The sequence below is a fragment of the Malurus melanocephalus genome, unplaced genomic scaffold (assembly GCF_030028575.1).
Source record: "Malurus melanocephalus ecotype Western Australia unplaced genomic scaffold, MMel_1.1 scaffold_56, whole genome shotgun sequence".
Taxonomy (NCBI): domain Eukaryota; kingdom Metazoa; phylum Chordata; class Aves; order Passeriformes; family Maluridae; genus Malurus; species Malurus melanocephalus.
Window position 1 is genome coordinate 2926082 of NW_026623288.1, and position 23373 is coordinate 2949454.

Below are 23373 nucleotides of genomic sequence, written 5' to 3' on the forward strand. Positions count from 1 at the left end.
AGCCTAAAAGCCCCATAACTCTTCYGTTCACAGTTTACTTCACATCTATTTTCAGACCAACATTTCCACACACAAAATAAGTATATGAGAAATTATTTAAACTCTTTGTTGAAGYGTATCAACTTACATTTAATATGATCACTTGCCATTCAAAAAGCCAATTTTTCGTTGTGTGTGTCCATAATTTAACTTTGATTCTAATGTGGCCAGAAACAGAAACTACAAAGTTAGCAGCAACTGCTGCTGCCTTTTTACTGACAGAATTTCCATCCTCAAACAGGGTGCCAGGCTCTTCTCTGAGCTAAACTCCATCTGTGTTCTGTGCCATTTTGAGAAGCAAACTTGTAAGACAGATCAACATTGTACTTTGAGCATGACCTCCAAGCTGCAGCCTGTGCTTTGCTGGCACCCAGATGCAGGTGTCTGTGTAGCTGTAGGCGCTGGGTAACTTTGGGTGCACATCAAAGGAAAACTCCACACTCGCTCCCACACAGCTTGGAAAGGACAGCTCCCCATTCCCAGTCTGAACCAGAGCACTCAACGTCCCTTGCAGTTCAGCTGCCCGGCTGTAAAAGTCAGGAAATGAGAAGTGCAGGGAGCTGTGAGCTACCTGCGTTCCTGGTCACTGTGAGCTACCTGCATTCATAGTGAGCTGTGAACTACTTGCATTCCAGCTGAACTGTGAGCTACCAGCATTCCCAGTGAAATGAGCTACCTGCGTTCCCAGTGAAATGAGCTACCTGTGTTCCTGGTGCACTGTGAGCTACCTGCGTTCATAGTGAGCTATAAGCTACCTGCATTCCCAGTGCACTGTGAGCTACCTGCATTCATAGTGAGCTGTGAACTACTTGCATTCCAGCTGAACTGTGAGCTACCAGCACTCCCAGTGAAATGAGCTACCTGTGTTCCCAGTGCACTGTGAGCTACCTGCGTTCCCAGTGCACTGTGAGTTACCTGCGTTCCTGGTGAGCTGTGAGCTACCTSCGTTCCTGGTCACTGTRAGCTACCTGCGTTCCCAGTGAAATGAGCTACCTGTGTTCCCAGTGCACTGTGAGCTACCTGCATTCATGGTGAGCTGTGAACTACTTGCATTCCTGCTGAACTTTGAGCTACCAGCATTCCCGGTGAAATGAGCTACCTGCATTCCCATTGAGCTGTGAGCTACCTGCGTTCCCAGCACACTGTGAGCTACCTGCGTTCATRGTGAGCTGTGAACTACCTGCGTTCCCGGTAGCACGGACATGCAGGTCACACCCTCCTGCCTTGGGGAGCCTCTGAGCTGTGCCTCTGCAGACACCCAGACAGCCCCGGGACAAACAGCTGAGACCAGCAGGACATGGAAATGGAAACAGACACAAGAACATGAAAATGTTGTTCCAAGGTCATTTTGCCAGGTCATCTAAGATTTTTATGGCTGTAGTCTGAAGCACTGAAAGCAATCCCTATTAACATAGCTGGCTATAACCAAGATAATAATCACAGCTGTGCYATTAGCAATGTGAAAACTGGTCATTGCTTTCTTTTCAGTATCTTAACAATTATCAAATAGGGAAATTGTCAAACTACTTTTAATTCCAAAATAAAAAATTACAAATTATCAAATACTTGTGCTCATGTAATTACTTAGCAAAATACAATTGTACCAAACACTTCTCAAYATATAAGAAAAAAAGTGATTAAAAAATTCTACAAATAGGGCTTTAGACTTCMAGTCACATATTTTTAAACTATTAGGTAAGCCCAAAGCAGAAAGAGGAAATGTGAACCAAATGCTGAGCTTGTTAGTAAAGCATAAGCTAAAAAAAAATATGTATATGCCAGACGGTTCTTATCAGAGGTAAGTCAGTATTCCTCAAGATTCTTTATTTTTGTTTGTCACAGTTATCTGTTTCTATGTGCAGTTAAAACAGAGGAAATTTAATTAAGTGCAGATTTATTTAACAAGGATGTTATTTTTTTAATGAAACACACTCCCACTTCAATTTCCCTTGTGCCAAGAGATGTATTTACTGAAAAAGTGTAGGATGGAAGAAAAGAATGATTTTTGAACACTGAAACATCATTAAAATGGGTTCAAGAAGCACCACAATTGCTCAGAAGCTGATAAGACATTTTATGAAATAACAATAAAAATCTCAAACCCATTTTGCAAGAGCAAGAAAACCACTATTAAACACTTYTGATGAGGCACTGCAAGGGATGGTCTGGGAACATGGCAGAATTGTGCTGCTCAGAGAGGAGGTCTGGAAAAAATCACGTATCTGGAGGTTTCAAAGAAGACTATTGCACAAGATGGAAGGACSATTCAATTTGCATACCCTTGAGGGACACAGAGCTTGATTTTTTTTCTCTGGGACAAGCTAKACTGTGATACTGTAAGCCAGAAAAAATCCCAGTGTTCCTCCCTTCCTCCTGCCCATTCCTGTTCATCTGTGTGCTGAAGAGAAAATCTTCAYCTCTTTAGAGTAATTGATCTGATCAAAAATTCAACATTAGGAACCTGTGTATCTTTCTAGCAGCCAGCTTCCAGATCTCTTTCTAAAACCTCCTCCCAGGGTAACACCCTGCACTGGAACTCAGTGAAGCAGGGTGAATTCTGAAATGCCACACTGACTCAGCATGGTCACAACTGAGTATCATTTGCAAAATAGAGTCTTGATTWTGCAGAGGAGATCCAGTTTACAGAAATGCACTTCCTTCAGCTGTAACATCCTGCCAATGCTATATGGAGCATTCGCACAACTTTTCTAAACAAGTGTGAAGGAAAATACGTCAGAAGTATTTAAATTCCCTTCAAATTGCTTCTTCTACAAAAATTTCACATTAAATTCATATAAATAGTTGGTTGAGTCTTTCTTAGAAGCCAGAAATCAAATTGCTTTAAAGATTTGAAAATAAAATCCTGCCTTTCTCTTGTAGATGTTGGGAAACTCCTCAACAACACCAGTGGAACCCAGCTTTCCTCTTCAGTCTACACTGAAGAGTTTTAATACTGATACACAATACAACAAAAGCACGTGACAGAGCCCAGGCCCTGCTTACAGCAAATACTGCATCCTGGCAAATGAAATAAATCTACAGGCACCTAAATGTGGTACATCTGACACGTGATTCTGCAGGAAAAAATAATGCAGAACACAGAATCTACATTAATTCTGTGAAGGAAACCCGACTACTTTTTGTTACCCAGTGTACAAAATGCAGTCACTGCRAGCAGAACTCCCATTCACCCAAATGTTCTCTGCAGTTAATGCACATTCCAGCTGATAAAAGACAAGGGAATGCTTAAACTAGATTAGTTCAGGTTTTAGTCCTGATGTTAGAAAAACAAGTGAAGTTTAATTACTTTACTGCTCTGGAAAAAATCTGGAGATAACACTTACGTCRTTTATTGTTTTAAGAGAAAACATTAAATCTCAGGAAAATTTCCTTTCAGGTCCCAGGAACACTGATCTGAGCCTGCAAGGAATCACTGGGTGTTCCATTGCAAGTTTTGTAATGCTTTTGGATTTACAACTCAAGTACAGCTGGAGTTATACAGGGAATGACCACCTGCTGCCTTGATTTTGCATGCAGACTTTATTTCTTTATTTTGATTTTGCTGTGAGACAAGCTGGGCTATATTTCCACTGCAAAGAATATTCCAAAGGTTGACATCTTCCAAAAACATTTTGTCCTCTTAGGAAGAAATGCCCTAATTAAAATTACAAGAGACAAGACAACCTCTTCTGCTATCTTCTCTTTCAAATGTCTCTAAGTTTGGAGAGAAAATGTATTCCTGCAGAACTCATTAACTGTTTTCAGAGGTCTCTTATTAAGGAATACAGAAAGCTTAGTTTTATTTCAAAATATTTTCTATGAAGTCACTTACTCAACTGTATTATCAGGAAAGTAGGTACCAGATTTCTTAACTAGAACTTGAAAAAACATGTAACTGAAGTAATTCTCCCWGAGTGAACGCACTTTGGAGCATCAACTTTCTCATACTGTATGTTTGTAACTACCCTGCACTGCAGGACTTCCCCATCTCAGCTGGATCCTCAGTCATTAGTCACCACAATAAAAGAAACGAGACAACAACATCATGTAGGTATTCAGAACACACAACACAGTGAGTATCGAGGGAAATGAAGCTTCACAAAGAAGAAACAAAGCTTGTTAAAAAATTTTGTAGAAAATACCTATTATCTATATTTCTCATGTAAAACCATCCTGATTTACATTCCAGCTGYTCTTAAATACTAAATGATGCCAGGGTAAGCAGTCCTCAGTATATTTGGGGAGCTCCATGAGCAGTGTTTCCAGTGAGCCTGCTGGTCCGGCCGCACTGGGAGCCCCAGGGAGGGCTGAGGGGAAGCRTTCCTGCACCACTGCAAACCACTGGGGGCCAATGTGCTGTGCAGGTCCCATGGAGCATCTTTCAAAGCATCCCAGCTACAATTTCTGCACTTTTGAGAGTGATATCATTGTCCATCAATATGAACCACCACCACTGCAGTTAGGAGTTCAAGCTACAATGAATAAAATCATTATACACTAAAGAAAAACCCCATCCCACTTTACTGAGCAGGACTATTTATGTATCTTGCAACTATCAGGGGCAGGATGCCCAGACCTAAAACAATTTTTTAGTTCTGTGACCTACATTCACTAAAAGAGAAGTAAAGTCTGAAAATTACTGTACATRGTGACTTTGCCTCCCAGAGCACAGGCTCTGCATGTACACTCCAGGAACTTACAATTCTTTTTACATCAAAATCTGTTCCCTAAGTGTAGCAGTTGCAGCAAACATCRCTATGACAAGAATACTCTGGCTGATGCATTTGGGTTTTTTTTCTACATTTGGAAATTTTTATTCTGTTTTTAGAACCTTCGGGAGCAGGTGAACAGAACGCAGCTCAGCTATAAAGCAGAACAAGTTCTCATATACTGTTCCATTAGAATATTATGGATGTGAACACTGATCTAAGAGATTGGTTTTAAGAGATAGCAGCTTCATAGAACTTTGAAAAACAAAATTTAGTGCAGAACTGCATCACCCTTAGTGCTAAACACTAGGYACTATAAAATTCTTCCTTTATCATACACTGAGAATTCAGCCCATGCTGAGTCATTTTATTAGACAGCTTTCATCACTTAAAACAAGTACATCAATCTTTAAAAGACAACCAGATGTTTCTTTTTAATAGTCCTTCAAAACTTGTGCATTATTTGTACTGTATTTATTATGGATCAAACCCAGAAATTTCCAAATGGCTTTTACTTTTTGTTTATTAGTTTTGGCAACACTGCTGTTTTTTTAAAAAGACCCCCCAAAAAAACCCTTTTAAAAATCACCCATTATTAACAAGAACATTTGCATCTATGCTACTTTTCAGACTATTRAAATGTTTCTATTTCCAAAACAAGTAGCTGGATGAGATACCTGATACAGGTATCCCATTCTTACTACACTCACATCTCCCCTCCAAATTTGTTTTCTACCTTGGCAATTCCACAGAAGGTCAAAGAGTATGTAATATGTCACCCATCAAATAGGACAGTTGCAAAAAAATGTTTGTTCTAGCAATAGATTTAGGATTCATTAGAGAGCAACAGCTAAAATGTCTCTAACCAACAGCTTAAATGGAGGAGACTGGCAAACACCTGAGTATTCCTCCTAYTTTTTGCAGAATAAGGTCAAGGGAAAGGTTACAGGTACAATCTACATTTATATCCTGAATCTCAGCCAGACCACTCTGTATCCCACATGCTATTAATTCTTCTCTTATTCCCACGGTGTTCTGCTATTTGGATGCTCCTTATTTGTAAAAAACTTCTTTTCATTCCTTCTTTTTTTTTTTCACCATCAAATGTTCAGAAAAACAGCCCAGATACTTTGCTAGACACCAGCAAACACACATGYTCCTCATTCACAAGCTGATAGCTTCACCCCATTGATGAGCAATGTATAGTCTGTTCTCTCTCCTGAAATCTCCCATCTCCTATCAGGAAAAGCCACAGTTCACACCAAAAATATTGCACGTATTTCCCAGTAAACAGGTATTTACAGCTAGCCTGAGAGACCTATGCATTCAGCTTTACTTGCAACTAATTGGCACTCCAGCCTCTTCTACCACTGCAAACAGTTTTGCCTGGTTAACCATCTCCATTGTGTGCTCTCTCTGGCTGCAGGCTCCATGACTGGCGTACTTCCTGCCTATCTGTTGCCTAATTAAGTTTGCTTTGTAGTAATCCCTGCTGTCGGCTGTTTTCCTGGCTCGTGAATTGGCTAACCTGACTGTCAGCCAAATCTCTTCAAACTGGGCCTTGCTCACAGATTGGTTCTGTTGCTGAGGGTGACTTACCCAAGGGATCACAMTGGAAATCTCTGTCACACCTTTCAYTTGCTGCCAGCKGAAACTCTTTAAAAAAGACTTGTTTCTGAAAAGGGCAACTCTTCTCATTTTAAGAAGCTTTAAAAAAAATTAGTACCAGGAATATTCTGAAATAATCACATTTAGAAGATGGGCAAGTTTTGTAATGGGGTGAGAGGAAAAAGGCATGACAAAAATGGGGTATTTAAGAGAATTTAACCTGGAGAAAAAGGCTACTAAGATATACTCCAGGTGGTGAGTACTATACACAAGTTATACAGAATGTGCTGAAAAAATGCCAATTGAGTAATTCCAAGGCAGGATTTAAGTTACCCTGTCTTGTCTATCAGAGAGGAAAGTCTTTTGCCATTCCTCACATGTAAGAGGCCATCAAAAAATCTCTCTTCAACTGAGACATMACTGAAGGAATCAYTGCACAAAATTCTACAGCTTTTGTYAGGCAAAAGYGCAACCAGTCAATTATATGTTTCAAAGAATCATGACAACATTSGTTTTTCTTGTCCTGGGCAGGACACTAGAGAGTTTATCTTCCTGCAGGAATTCTTAGTTTACTTTCTGACTTCAAGGTGAAGCAGCTGACAGAAAGCAATTTTAAGAATATTTACAATTCTTCTCCTACAGTGAATAAATGAATAAAAAAGAGAAACTGAAAGGTTGATGTTAGTCCTATTCTAAGGAGTTATGTGGCAAATAAAACATCACAGACTCATCAAAGCTTCCATTCTAAGGCCAGAAAGAACAATTTTTTATGAAGAAAGAACTTGGATGCATGTTCTAACTCTCCCATACTTAGGAAGCTGAGAYGGTCGGTACGAGGAAACTCTTGCTGAACTCTCTTTTGTCCATMTGGATCAAATCTGCAGCACAACTTGTCACGTTTGGTCTTGGAGAAAGTGCCACAAAGTTAGAACAGAAGGTCGGTCGTGGCAAGGCTCCAAAGAGGGAGAGACGAGGCTAGTCTGGTTCTGTCTTCCCATCTGCCCACACACCTAAAATGAAATCAGTGGGAGTGATGGCTCTGCCTTCAAGGGAACAGCACGTTCCTGGTGCAGGTTACCAGTGGTAGCCATGGCAGCTTGTATAAACAAGAAATGATACAGTTCCTATTCCCAGGGCAACGTGCCTGCACCCTCAGCTCACAGTGCCAGCAACAGAACAGAGAATMACTGCGGATCTTCAGATGAGGAGGACTCAGCACAGCACAAGGCAGAGMGACCCAGCTCTGTGCCARCTGAGCACACGACTTTCAGGAGTCRTCTCAGCTTAAATCCACAGCAGTAACACCTCTCTTCTCAGAAGCTCAGTTTGAGAAAACTAGAAACATTTTCAGGCAAGGAGAAACAGAAAGAACCTTCACTTGGTATAATGAGACTACACAACTTCTTAAACTAAAACAACTCACAACATTGTAGGGATGCAACAAGGAGCTTTTTAAATGCTCCATTTGCTTCCAAAACAGTGTAAAGACTTTAGGATCCTGGGTTAAAGCTCACATGAAGCACAGTTACTTGAACAGTGACAGATACTTCTTTGCTGGGCTTTTCCAAGCCATCTGGAAGCGCTCTGTGCAGCACAGTTTGAGGGCCCATGTTCTGGGTGATTTCAAAGGTCCACASTGCAATTACAAAATCTGCTGCCCTTGCAGGCAGACTGAGAAACAGTTTCAGGTCACAGAGTAACCTCATCCACCCTGGTGACCCAGAAATGCTATGGATCCTGGTTAGTTTTGAAAGCTGTGGCAATTTTCTTAACAGGGTACATTTCCTAGAATATATTAAGCCTCACTTAGTACACACATCCTCACAGACCAAACTGCGAAACAAATCACAGAAACAGGGTTTGCTACCAGAGCCTCCTTGGTTACCCCACTTCAACACAGTTGCTCACCATTACTGAATTCTGTGATAAGACAGGGGCCTCTCCCCTCAAGAAGTCCTCAGAAAGAGATGATGTAAGACTGTACACATAAACAGGTTTGGTCTTGATACYCATTGCATAAGGAACCCTTTCAAATGCAATGAGATCAGTTTTATTTATGCTGTTTTAGTATATAGTGTGGTTCTCATTAGAGAGCTAAGCTCAGTGTATTTAGGTTGGGTCAGGAGGACATGTAAAATAATTGTTTAATGCTACATTTGGCGAAGTTTGTTTTATTGCTTAAAAAAACCAAACCCTTGGCYGTTGTTAAAAAAAGCAGCTGGCACATAAGTTGTTTGACTTAACTATTACCTCATTTTCTTTCAAAATATTGCCAGAACTTCTTAATGACAGCGAACAGATGGTCAACATTTTTCAATGTTATAGATAATCCTCTTCCCAAACCAAACGATGGCATTTTATATGTTTAACCAGAAGGGAATTTGAACAAGAATTAGGCGTCATTTACATATATTTCATCTTTACAAAAATAACTAGATAATGATCCTGGTATTACCTGTACATGTATCAATGATTASTGCATTTACCACTGCTCACATCTTAGCATTGCCAGTTTGAAAGAAATGGCATTATCTCACAGTCTGGTTTGATTTTAATTGCCCAAACTGCAAGCCATGGGTATCAAAATGGTAGCACCCTGTTCTGTAGTGCTTGTTAAGCCAAGTAGCAGGAAGCCACATAGAAAGAGAGAGAAGTTTGAATCAACAGCTCTAAAGAATTTTGTCGCTAGCAAATAGTGTAAAGCACTTCKGCAAGAAAAATTCATATTGTTGAGTCAACACTTCCAAAGAAATTGTGTTTCATCAGGAAATCCCTAACTGTTCCAAACAGAGTGATTAACCAGCCAAAGCAGAATTCAGCAAACCTTATTAAGAGTAGCATTTATAATTATCATAATTTCATTGCAAAGAAACGTCAACCAGTCTTCAACTAATTATCACAAGAGAGACACTTTGTACACCCAGTATTAAGTTGAGGGGATTAGTTCCAGACAAAAGTTAATCTAAGATCTCTTGCCAATGCGACAGTAGTTTATGCTAGATAACAATTAGATTAATCATCCAAAGTTCTGACCTCAGGTTATGCTGTTCACTGCGTGGATGTTGGGGATCTGTCTACCTTTTCTCGCTTGTTTGATCTGTAGCAATTTTATCAAAAACTCTTTGATTGCCCAGAAATAACTTACACTACATTTACTGTCATCATTTTAACTTCAGAAAAACCGTGGGGAATCTTATGTGTCTCTGGGTACACTAACCTTTCATTCAGATAGCAGCCACATTCTGGAGCAAATCTCACAATCTTAGTCAATCCCTTCTACTCACRATGCTTTGCTTCACCCTGCAATACAGTCTTGGAGCAGACAAAAAGGATTTTGATTGAGTGGGACCAGATCAGGGGATGGGTTCCCTGGCATACCTGATGCACTCCAGTCCTTTAATTCATTGGGCCAGACTCAATTCAGTGTAAAGGGTCCACCATGTCCCCAAAACCAGCTGCATCATTCTATACATGCACGCCCTTCCAACCACATCAGTTGCTAGAAACAGTCTCTGTGCAGACTTTCTCAGAGACAGAAAATAGGTTCTATAATGCCATTAATAGTTTTCTAATAAATCACATAATGATATTTTAATGGGCTTTAAGGAACACATAAAAATACATACACTATTTGACATGATTACATATAACAGGGAAAAACATCAAGTTTACCCGATTYACAGCACTCGTAACCTGTAAAAGCTCCCTGGGACACAGCCTCTCCTGAGTAATTTGTAAAGCCTTGGAAACAATTTTTAAATTGTTTTTCCTTAATTTATTTTTGGTAGGGAAGAATGAAAAAAAATTGAAGATTAGCTCCAGCACATGCTGAGCAAAGTTTAAAACAAACTCTAATACTGTTATAAATTCCAAGATAAGTGAACAGGCATCAGGAGAAGRTACACATGCACCAAGGACTGTGTCTGCTAGTTTATCTTTGTGAGTGTTTGAAAGTTGGTGACATTATATAAAACAAAAAASCCAACATTATCATAAACAAATGCAAAATGAGCTGCAAAATGAAATGGTGCAGGCTACCAACTATTTAGTGCTTCTTGATACTCTGCAAGAATTGAAAATGCCTTCTGTTCCCTGCTGACTTATCTGCAGTACATTTCTTAGCAAGACAGCCATCAATACAGCATGAAACTTTCAAAGGGCATTATGCCTGCCCATAAACTGTGGACGTGAACAAGTGGAATGAAAAACACTTTTAAACACAACGATTTCTTCTGRTAGTCCCAAAAATGTTCTAGCTGTAGATCATTCACCTGCACTGGACCTAAACACATTAGAAACTCRGCCTTGCATCAGACAGGGATTAGTATCAAAATTTACATTTACCTCTTAACTTATAATTTAATATGGTTGCTTTTCTTTCACYTTTCCTCTTATGTTTCATCATGTAACAAAATGTACTTTTTCTCCCCATCAGTTGCTGTTTCTGAAGATGACTGTAAGCAAGTCTTGTTTGCAAAAGTGGGTTCAGSAAGTGTAAGTTTGTATTCAGACTGACTCCTGCCCCCAAATCCAGCATGTTTACAGGATTCATTTGGGTACCATCACAGCACAATTCCCTTTAAGTCCTAGTTGGAAAATTGGTATCACAGCTGKCCTGAAAAATGGGAGCAGGGACACAGAGATGTTCCAGTCCCACACACTGACCTAGAGATTCCAGCTAGGCAGGGACTTGTCTAATCTCTGGGATGCTCCCTGGCATTTTCCATGCACAGCATTACATTAGCTTTCATATGAAAATCAGTACAAGTTCTATCTGCAGTTTAGGGGAATTGAAGAACCATATCCAAAACKCCTAGGTTTAACATCAGTTTCCTGGGGCTTCACTTGCTATTACATTTACAGTTAAACTATCATATGATGTGTAAATTTAATTAGATATCTTCTTGTGCACTTAAGCARTAAGAGCTACATGCTCAGTTTAACCTTTTAATTTTACCTCTGAGAAAACCTCCAGACAAGGTCCTTCAGTGAAGGTAACACTTCTCCACAAAGAACTGGATTTCTGCAAAAATCACTGGATTGACACAAATCTTTAAAAGATGAAGACTGATAAASAGGGGAGAATGGCTGCAATAAGGCCCAGGAGTCTGACCACTGAATTACATAGAGACAGGCTTTTCATTAACTTATCTTTAGCTAAAAGAAGCAATTCTGAATCACTGGCTAAGATGAAGAATGCTTCTATAACAGATTTCTTCTCCTGCAGGCTTCACAGAAAATTGGATCATATTAAGGCTCAATGCACAGCCTAAAATGGGTACAAGGTAGCAATACAGCTTTTCAAATGTAATGCAAGCATTTGGACAACAGAAAGGAAATTCTGCTCTTTTAGGAGATGTGCCTTACCACTCTGCTAGGAGAACTCCCTAAGGGGCTGCTGGACAAATACTGAACCACCCTCCCTTCAGAAAAAAAACTCAATTACTCTACAAATTGCTGACTCACTTCATAGAGACTAGTCTTCTAACAATGTCAGTCTTACAGATAGGAAGATTATACTGGTTTGTTGGGTTTTGGGGTGATTTCTTTTGGCTRGTTGGTTTTTTGGGKTTTTTTTGGTGTTTTTTAAATATATCCTGCACATACACCAACAGTCTATAGTAAAACCAAGAACGTAGGCACATGTGGGTTATACACATCTACATCCCTTATTTTCTAGAAATATCTTTTACCAATCAAGCAGTCTTAGACAGTTTTATGKTTTTTTGCCTAAATAATTTTTTTAAACCTTGGTCTGATCAGAAGTGCATTCATGAAGGACATTTAAGGACATTGTCTAGRTTAGTTTCATTAAACTGTCAGCTTATTGTCATTTTTCTTGCGCTTTTTAGCTATTTCCTTCTTTCAAAAAGAAAGCTTAGCTTTATTCTGATCTGGTTAATTGTGCAAAATTGACAGCTGAACCTTTTTTTTAAACAAAAAATGGATTCAGGGCATTGGCAAAATCCTGTCTCCCATTTGCCTTTCTGAACTTAAAGGCTTTGCAGCAGTGGAGAAGAAGCCAGGCAGGAAGCCAAGGAATTAGCCTGAGGCTGTAGAGTGTCCTGCAAGAAACAAGCTGTGCTGCAGGATACATAATCACACCATCCGCTTTCCCAGTTCAGCCAGTCACCTCCTTATCCTCTGGCATGGCAGGCCTCCAGTAGCKGCCTGCAGATGTCCAAGAAGGTGTCAGGAGGCTCAGTACACTTGATGGAAGTAGTGTTGTAAAAAGGGAAGATTACCACTTGCAGCAGACAGTTTATTCCATGGACAGGTCTCAGTAGAAATGGAACACGTGTTTGAAGGACTGAAAATKCCCTACCAATACAGGTCACATAAGAAACAAGCTAAAAGCCAAATGAGTTCTCAGGTCAGCAATGAAAACAGCCTAAAATCTTTGTGACATCTTAACAAAAGASATGGCAAGAGCTCAAACCGCAAGGTCAACAACGTTGTGGCCAGTTCAAACAATCAAGTTGGACCCCGGGAATGTAAAGAGACAGAAGAATGATGCTCATTGCTGTCTAAAGGTCGAAGCATTTACAGGATATTGTGTTCCAGAGCCAAACTAGGTCTGTTCTTTACTGTATCTAATCACAAAAGGTATTGAACAATTCACTTTAGCTCATATTCTAGGGTATATTGAGAACTTCCTTGCAAAGTTCTTCTGCTTATCTTAGACAAGTTTTCCCTCTGCCACATGAGAAATCGAAGTAATTTTTATATTTCCAGAGCAAACGTATCAACAGTTATCAATTAAGCATTCACACTCAACTCTGTTATTAGAAAAACATTTAAGCCCATTCTGACAACCATTTTTGCATAGCAACATTTTCCTACGTTCAGTCCTAGAAAATGATGCCTTGGATATACACATACTGTGCCACCAAAATAGACAGGACAAAAAATCAGTATTGCTAGTGTTTAAATAGGACTTAATTTCTTTTGTTTTCACTCAGAGGGTAAGTTTTCAATATGATTTTGGGAAGAACAGCTGATTAATTAAACAAGATARCTAGTATTAATTCCCCTCTCTTTAAGCTTTCCAATTCTTCAAGTACCTACAATGTGCTCTTTCCGCCTTTCATCTCTAAAGATCCATTTTCATACATGTTAAAATATTCTGGAGCTTAAGATAAAACTTTAAGTAGAAGGTGTCTGGAAAAAAATTAACATTGCAGCTGAAGGCAGAGTGAAGCCAGTAACTGCATTTCCCTAAGACAGAAGATAAGCAGCTACATTAAGACAAGTTATACTCTTTTCATACAATCAAAAGAAATTAAAGGTTTTTACAGAAATCTTGCTTAAACATTTGATTTTTTTCAAACAAAGGCTTCAGAGAGAGAGACTTTAGCTACACAAACAACTTTCTCAAAGGGAATTGCTTAGATCTATTTCAAGTTATTATTCCTCCACAACCAAATACACAAGTCAAAAACACTTCCAGCAAATAAACAGAAGCTATTACAGTAAGGCCTGGGCAAAATCTGTACTAGAAGCTCACACTACTTTGATTTTCCTAATTTTAATTGTTGTAATCTACTTAAAAACCATCTGACTTCTTTTGAACTAKAGCTCAGATCACATAAGGAAATAGGAATCCATTGAAGACTCATTACAAAGCAAGCCATTTGTAAATCTTTAGAACAGCTTTTGAAATCTTGGCCAGGGACATTTGAAATGCAGCTGGTCTTCATCATTTGTTGTTTCATGAGGTCATTAGATTCAGAATCACACATATTAACCTCGGGCCTATTTATTTATTTATTTATTTATTTCTAAAAGATTGATAAGAGGCAAGGATAAGTTATATTAATGTAAACAAACTTACCCGTGCACCCTTCTCTGGAAAACATTTGCATCCAGCGCTGCAATCGCGGCCCGCACATGGCCCACTGTAGGACTTCTTTCCACCCTARAAAAAATTGAAATAAAATTTAATTTTATAACTATTTGTTAGCTGAAGATCTTCTTTAATTAAAGCTCTTGGTTTCAGCACTTTTCACTGACATTATGTTCGTTGTCTAACTTCCTGGACAGTAACTGGGCAAAATATAATTACATTTTAGCTTCTCCTCAATTGGATCATTTTCAGAATCACCAAATAAACAGAAAAGGTTGGGTTAGAAATTTTTTGARGACAAGTGAACTAACACAAGTTGGTGCTCTTCTGCAAGGAGTGATTTCTAGGGCTACCAAACCCATATAAACAGATGATGTTTTGAGGTACTCAGTACACAATTAGATAGGATGATAATTGGTAACTGCAAYTTGTGCCTCAGCCATCCTGTATAAACAAATACCTTAAAATCAATAGGAACTATCAAGACTAATTTTAGGACATTTGCACATTTCTAAGAAGAAGAAGCTACATCCCTAAACCACCAGAACAAAAGCTACTGGATGGGAGAAAATGGCATTTTTAACTAAGAGCACATGTGCAAGGAAGTGTATAGGAAACCACCATGAATTTGGATTTAAACTGAAAATATGTTCCAAATTTGCTACACATGCATTAGTTATTTCAAGAATARTTACAATATTTATGTCAATTTGAAGTCCCTATATCACAAATTTAATTGCCAGCTAATAAACAGAGTACACGAATGTTAACTACATGAGTTTGGTTTAGAGAGTTTGACCTGGTTCCACACTCAATAGATTTGAAGGACTGGGCTGCCAAAAGCCCTGGAGTGCTACTGACGACAGTGTAAATCCTGGAAAAAAAGTACCCTTTAGCACTGTAATTTTGTCATGTGCTATGAACACTCTCTAAGGAAACTTTCACTGTCCAGCATGCTCAGGTACAGTCCCTAGGGTTTGAAACTCTGAAAGGAATAAACATTGAAGCTCCTCATATCAAGGTGACCAAACTAAGTGTCAAAACAAGTTCAGACTGGAGCCGAACATTTCCTTACTAAAAGCATTCACAGGAAATATTTTAAAAGCCTTTAAATTTCCTGACAGTGAGGAACGTGAAAAATGAAAGACAATTCATGCAAGCTGCTCAACTTTTGAACTTCTTTGACTCAGCTTTCTCACAGAAAGTAACTAGTCTGACATCACTTGATCAGTTTAGTGCTAAAGGTAAATTCAAACACCCTCTCTACATGCTGATTTTCATACCATTTTGCTAAATTATGCACCTTTGGTTTTAGAATGAACAGATATTATCAAAAAGCCTTAAATCCAACCTCCCATGATTCCCAATCCAGAAAGGAGTRTTATCTCTTGCTGTAAAATAGTCATAACAACCTTCAAGAAATTCTAAGAGGCATCAAGTATAAAAAAAACCCTAYAAACCACTTTGCACACTTTTAGCTAGCTTTGTTTAGATGAGGCCCCATAAGATATGGGGCTTTTGGACCACTCACTAAAATCCTATGGTAGGATACAACACGAAACTTGAGCTGAAGAGAGAAAGACACCACAAGAGAGGCACCACAACAGGAAATGCACCATGGACAATTCTGTCAGCAGCAGGAAATAAAACAAAGAATGAAATAGAGGTAAAAAAACCCAAAAAAAACAAAAAAAAAAAAAAAAAAAAAAAAAAAAAAAAAAAAACCCAAACAGCAAACAAAACAAAAACAATCAACCAGCCTATAAACTACCCAATAGCAAAGAGAAGCAGTCAAACTCTGTCTAGAGGTTATATAATAGACAGTAAGARCATCTCCAAAATTTCTGCTCAGACAAGGAATGACCAGCAGGAACTTGAGTAAGCAATGAGCAATAGCAAGGGCTGAGTACATAAAAATTGGTCCCAGTTTTAATGGACACCCTGCTGAGACGTCATTTCTTTGTGAACTTGTTCAGAGACTGAAGGACACAGAGACACAAATTTTGCCATGATTATACGCACATTTCACAGTGGAAATTTGGACCCATCACTAGGCAATGTGTATCTCTATTCTTGACACTTAACCTTACGTTTAAACTCTTCACAGATAGCTTTATGCCTCCAGGTAGTCAGATTATGCTCTCCCAGACGCTTACTCAACCTTAAATTCTTCAAAGATTTCAACTTCCARTGAACTTCTTCTCCAGATGATTCCTTGTTCCAGCAGTTATTTGCACAAGCCCTTGGGGCCCATGGCTCTGTCCATTCTGCTGCCTCCCACGAGCAATGGCAAAGCAGCTTCCTTTCACCACAACCCTGGATTCCTCCAAGGTCACTGCCTTGTAACAGTGGCTATCTCGGAGCGCTAATCCCCTGCCTCTGAGGGCAGCCAGGTCCTTCCCAGTGGCAGAGGACWGGACAGAAATCCACAATTCTTGCCATCCCCCTGGTTCCTACTGTTCCCATCAGTGATGCAGAATAGCAAACACAGCTCCAGTCACAATCCCACTACAGTCAAAAGAAATATTTATCTTTAATTTATTGGAAGCTGGATGAAACTCTYACTGAGCTTTGTAAAAACTAAAAGTATGTCTCTATTTTGTGTGAAATTGTGTTCACTGTGTACTTCTAGGTTCCTTTTTCACAGCATGAGGAGTCATTTTGCTCACTTGTGAATGAAGGCATTTGGAAAGGAAGCAAAGCAAAGCCAGTTGGCTCCAAACCAGGTGTCCGTGTCCTGAGTATTTTATTTAGGGGAAGTAACTGACATCAGACACTCATGACTATTTAAATAGCAAACAGCCATGTGCATAATATTTGTGAATAAAACTTTAAAGGCTGYACATAAGATTCCAGACAACAGTGTTCTCTTCTGCAAAGGTTTAATACATTTTTCCATTCAAATATATGAATGCAAGGTCATTCAAACATTTACAGGTTGTAACCTGACCATGTAAGCATGAGCCTGTCATACTTGTTCTGTGCATGTATTCAGGGAAGAGACTATTTCCTACTGCTCTACATTTCAGATTGGTGAATATCCTTTTGATAAACTTGAGTTTTAAAAAATAAGGTTATTAGTTATGGTGGTAAGTGCCACTGTTCTAACAGAAATTAGTTAAACCATTTTCATTGCATAGTATGGAAGCAGACCAAGATCTTGAAAACAAAAACCAAATACAAAATAGCATCACTGTCACAAAAATACATACTCTGAGATGTAAATAGCCGTAATACAAACTGAGTAACATACATACTGATTTTAAGTGAATTATTTCAGGCTTACGTAAGAATCACTACCATGATTCCAATGTAGGAAAAAGYCACTTTATTTAAGAAGTATTGGCATGAGTGAGAAACTCTTATTAAAAGACATCTAGAACCAAGAGTCATTGTAAGGACAATTTTCCTCTCCTGTTTCTGGCGTATCTCTAGCAAGTATTTATGCACAGTTGATTCATGAAAAAGCAGTGGCATTCGAATCTTTCCATTGAGTTCAGCTTGTTCTGGACTGGAGCCAAAGAGAGTAAAGAGACCTAACAGCTGTGATGCCCTAAGAAGTGTCCCAGAATATTCATTCCACCTTCTCTAGAGCAACACAAAAAGAAAAAGAATAAATGTACCTGGAAAGACTTGCCAGCAAATCTGAAAATTGTACCTGCAGGCACAGCCAGGAGTAAAGCATTTAACAAAGGACTTCAGTGGGATACCTCCAGAAAGCACTGCTCACATGCACGAGCTGGGGCCCTTAACAGGGCACCAAAATTTCTGCTCTGTATCAAAGGATCAACTGAAGTCTAACCTGAATAGCACCTTATTCTTCTTATAGTCCCATGGAAATGACTRGCCTCCAAACACTACAGGAGCAGGAATGTCACATACTGGTTACTCCATGGTAAAGATTTGAATCTGGCTCTGAACAGCTCCATCTTCAGGGCATCAGCCCTGAACATGACTCAGCTCCTTCATTGTGCAAACAGCTCTAACGAAAGTACTAGAGAAAGAAAACCTTCACCCAAAGTTAAAGGAATGCCCATAGGACTTATCATCAAAGCACAGATCAGAAGGTAAAATGGCATGTGCTCACTGTGATTCATCCTACAAATCTGTATACAACACAGACCACATACTTAGAAAATATGGCAGCAATTTATTATTTGCATTTTATTTTCAGATGTATCATTCCCCAAAACCATCTGTTAAAAAAAAACCTTTTCTGAAGTGAAAGCTCCAGAGCTGACAACTAAACAGTAAAACCCAAGGGAAATACTGGTAGAATGTGGCCACAATTATAGTGATACTTGTGGCAAAATGCTGGTGGATTAAGAAGTGGAGGAATTGGCTGCATCTGATCACATCACCCACATCAAAGCTATCTACTAAACTCTCTCTGTATCTTTTGGATTTGAGTCAGGAGAAAAAAAAAATCTCTGCTGTTACAGCTTTCTCCGTTGGAGTCACACTAGGGGTCAACGCAGCCTTATGTGTGGGAGAAGGATGCTTGATCCATCAGCTGGGGAGACAGTGATGAGCAGGATGAGCTCAAGGAACTGCACAGTGAGGGATGTGAACAGAGCCTCTCAGCCAAGTGGCTCTTGAGCCATTTCTTCACACAGACWATTTGGTCTGCAGGCTCAGCTGACTCAGCATTAAACACAGATGGAAACTGCAAACTGGGAGTGACAGCCAGTCAACCCTCTGTCACTTGGATCTAGTCCTTTGCCATTCTGTTTGCCTCCTTCAAGGTAYTGTCAAACAAGTACAACTTGTGTAACCACCAAGGTCACTGAAGCCATCACCAATCCTGTTCAAAGGAACACTGCTGGTTTCAACTATTTTCATGCCAGTTTCTTCCATTAACTTATTTCCGAAACAAAGTAAATCAACTTGTGGCAAAAAAAAAAAAAAAACAACAAATCCCCCAGATCTGGATTTTTTGTGCCCATATAGCATACATATCTGCAATATTATTAATCTCTTTATTAACTACTGCTTAATTTCCCTAATGAAAACAGGACCTTCCCAAAAGCAAAGCAGTAGACAGCTGTAGACTGTTAAACATACCTTTAGTGAAAAAAAAAAACATGAAAAGAATCAATTCTACAATTCCATGCTTAATTCTGATTACTYCATTGAGACCAAAGAACACAGCTGAATGCCCTGCTAAACAGAAATCMACTTGGGCACATGCTGGCTTTGTTCAGAGAAGGCCTCAGAAACACCCACAGGACACCTCCCTGAGCCCAAGGCAATCCTACAAAGAAATAAGGGTATCCATTACCTCCTCCTGGATTTGCCTCAGCTCCCAAAAAGGCCAAAGCAGTACGGCAGACTGCCCTTCCCTGTCACAGATGACTCTGAACATGACATGGAAAGAAAAAACAAATTGCACTGTTCCTTCCTTCTTCAGGAGTAATCCCCTTGCGAAAGATGAAAATACTTCCATAAGCATAACAGGAGAACAGGAGTGAAGTTATTCCAAAATGCATGAGGGAAGTGTGTGAAACTCCCTTTTTTTCCTGACACTTTYATTTTAAATAAATATGCCATGTAGTTTTTAGCTGGAATGTGGCACACATGYCTTTTGATTAGCCCATAGGACAAAATAAACTGTTTGGAATATTCCAGATTCCTTCCTTGTCAGGATCAGGAAAAGGTTGCCCTCAGCACTGAATGTCCAGGTATGCACACTTCCACAGACACTGAAAAAAATCACACAGCAACTTTTCTCTACAGCARAGTGACATAAATAATCCTGATGAACCATAGCCGTTTTTATGCCCCTAATATTTCCAGAATGAATAGATAGCAAAGCTCCTGCATCTCCTTCCCATGACATGGTACATGATAAAAATGTCTAGGACTGAGTCACCAACCACATTATTCTGACAAATAATTCTTATTCTACAAAGTCCATATTTTGGGGAGGGAATGCAAGCATTCCTCCTAACTGCAGTAGGGATTGCAAACCTGTACTAAATAATCTCACACAGTGCCTTGTATTCAAATTTCTGGTCACATTATCAAGTCATTCATTAAGAAACTCTTATGTCCCATGCTTAATTACCAGAGGACTACAGTTTTGAAARTGAAAATCGGTAATTAAGCACTGGGTTAACTTTAAAAAAAACTCCTGTAGCAAGAAATTATTGCTGCTGGAGCCTGTCATTAATAACAGAAATCATACACGGATGGGCTGGGCATCTCCATTTCACACATAAACAATYAGCTCTGCCTGTATCCAAACTAATGGTTACAGCCATGGTATTTGTCTGTTCAGATTACTAATATACTTACCCCAGATTAACTTTCCAAAATAGATGGCACACGTCAGCTGCAGACAGGGTGGAATCTACCAAGAACCACTCTCATGAGCAGCAAAAGTTAGCAAAGTATTATGGCACAAAGGTATAAAGTCGAGCCAGCTTTTCCACTTCACTACATCAAGATCCCTCCTTACTTTTGGGGTGGGACAGATAAACAACTCATTTGCTCTCACTAAAGATTTCATCCTATTCTTAAATAGGAGAGCWACGCCACAAGTTACAGAAGGGACAAAATGCCCCAACAGCTTAAAGTCTACATAATTATAGACTATCTAAATAAAAACTTAAGCAGTCATCTCCTGGAGCTGTCAGAAGATTACCTGTTACATTACCAACATGATTARCTCTTTAACTCCTATCTCTGTAGATGTTCTATTCCCTTGCACTTTGTGATCCTGAAAAATAAGAGCTGGCTTGTATATGGATATAGCCTCATTAATTTCCCTGGAAGTTTTGTGATTGAGTGAAGCAAGAACAGAGTAAAGCCACTGCAAATAGCACAGTGAGACATCCCACTGTGTTTTAAGTCCTCTAGTAAAGATTTACTGCATCAAGTCTGGAAAGTACCACGCACATAGCGTGTTCTTGGTTAATTAAATCACAAAAGAAACCAGGGAGGCACTTTGTGCTCCACCCACAAAATACTTCAAAGAGTAGAATCACGAAGAAATTGCTCTCCTTTAGGGGAAGAAGATGTCTGCTACTATGTTTGATTTGGACCCTGCACAATGGGTCCTTGTTGCTAACTAATGCTTGGGCACCATAGTAATAAACGTAATTAAGAAAAASTGTGAGGGTTTTTTTAAGTAAACATCTTTGGAGCTGTTCCTCTATCCTCTATGCTATTTCTAGTGTACTATTTCTATCTTCAGGGAGTGGGACTTATCAAGTCACAACATGTCCCAGGAGCACACAACTGTCTACTCTTGGCTGTTAACTACTTTTCACTCTTGATTGGTYATTTATCCTTTATGAGAAATGTAGAATATCACCAGGACATCAGCACCATTTACAGACATCCCGTGCTAGCTTAAATGTCAGTGATAAATCAGTTTCTTTATGTTAAAATGAAAAATAATTAATTATGTCTATAGTACATCCTTACATTTGTATATACATCTGCATGCACCTTCAACAAAGCAAACAAATTAAAAGTAATAAGAGTAAAATTCAGACATGTTGTTCGTCTGCAGCCCTACAACTCTGCAAAAGAAAAGTTGCATAAAGGGCCCATCCAAGCAGTAAATGCAGTCTAAATGCCCTTTGAAGTCCAAAGGCTTCCCATTTAGTCCCTAACAGAGGATAAATCAGTTGGCAATTAAGAATTTTCCAACATTATAAAAATATCAGAATTACAAAGAATAAGTAACAGGTGGAAAATCATAAAAATAAATTATGTTGAAAACCCAACAGTACACATTTGAGATATTATATCACCATGCAAGTGGGCTTACATAACTAACCATGGATTTACTAAAATAATTCCCTTTTCTAACCATAGTTGTAGACGTGATGTGAYTTTGATGAGTTCTCCTATCATACTGATGAAAATAACCATATGTTTCTAAATAAGCTTATCTATAAACACATTTATCTCAAAGTCCTCCACAAACACAGTGGTGGTCCTACAAAGYATTTTTCAAACAAACCATCTCTGGGAGGAGATAGGGAGGGCAAAAATTTTATCTACTGGAAATACTACATTTCATACATTTTTTTTCATTCCATAGGGAATAAAGACTAGGAAAAAAGAAAACCTGAAAAATCAGTCTTTTCAGCATAAAATAAAATGGATGTTTTTGAAGCTGGAAAAAGAGTTCTGGGCACACCTTTCACGATCTGCATAACAAACATAATACCACAGTCCACAATTTAAGATGATCAATCAGGACTCTCAGGGTTCTGGTTCATCTGATAAAACCAAGATGTAAAATTAACCTGCAATTTTATTGCCACAGAATAATCACACTGCCATCGTACTTAGATATAGCACGTAATGTACACAACAGGATGTTGTATTTACTATTATAACTGTTAGTTCAGACTGATTTTCTGGGTTGCCCTTCTCATTTCACTGAGGTTTTTAAGCAACCTGTCCTTTCATGGTAAAACAGCCCTTTGTAGCAATTCAGCCAGTCAAGCCCTTCCCTGCAGGGCACAACTGGTTTGCTTAAGGATTCCCCTGCAGTCTGCCTAGAGTACACTGAGTACATCACCGCACGGTTAAGCCAGAAGTCAATTAAAGAGCAACTCGAGAAACCAAAAAAGGCTGTGTTCCACACATTGGAGAAGACCCTGGCTATCGTGATGCTTCTCTTCCTAGTGACACTGATAAAGGAGAAGTGAGAACATATAAACTGWGGTAAACAACTATGAAATGTCAAAGGAAATGTAAGTAGTTCCATTGTGTAGCCATGTATTTAATTTACTGTTAGGCCTATTTAATTTCAAGTAACACTTCTGAACAGAGCGGATGTCTATTCATCAACTGTGGATGTTGCAAACTTCTGCCAAGACAAAATGTACAATCTCCATTATGGRTAATCTTACCTGTCTGGAATGGGAAAAGACAAAAAGCCTTTATACCATTTATCTTGATTAAACAGATCAAGGGAGGTATAGCTTGATGCAGTATTTTGACAGGGTAAGAGTATGTTTGCTGAGGAATAGGTACAGATTAAAACTGAGATAAAAGTGTGCCACAAACTTTTCTCCCAGGAAACCAAAAAAGGACAAAACATAGAACTGGCAGAATAAATGTGTAATTTTMTTTACAAATATCCTATTTTTTAGTGTGTTTCTAGGCTACTAAGCAGAGTATGAACTTTAGAATGATATATTAGAA

At 39.0% G+C, this 23373-nt stretch overlaps 1 protein-coding gene across 1 annotated transcript in view; it reads right to left on the minus strand.

Annotated features, from left to right (window-relative positions):
- The window catches only part of COL4A6 (collagen type IV alpha 6 chain), a 111590-nt gene that overhangs the window by 59162 nt on the left and 29055 nt on the right, over positions 1 to 23373 (minus strand). The window contains exon 3 of the mRNA XM_057365681.1: positions 14191 to 14274. Coding sequence (XP_057221664.1) covers positions 14191 to 14274 — 84 coding nt within the window. The remainder of the gene's footprint in view (positions 1 to 14190; positions 14275 to 23373) is intronic.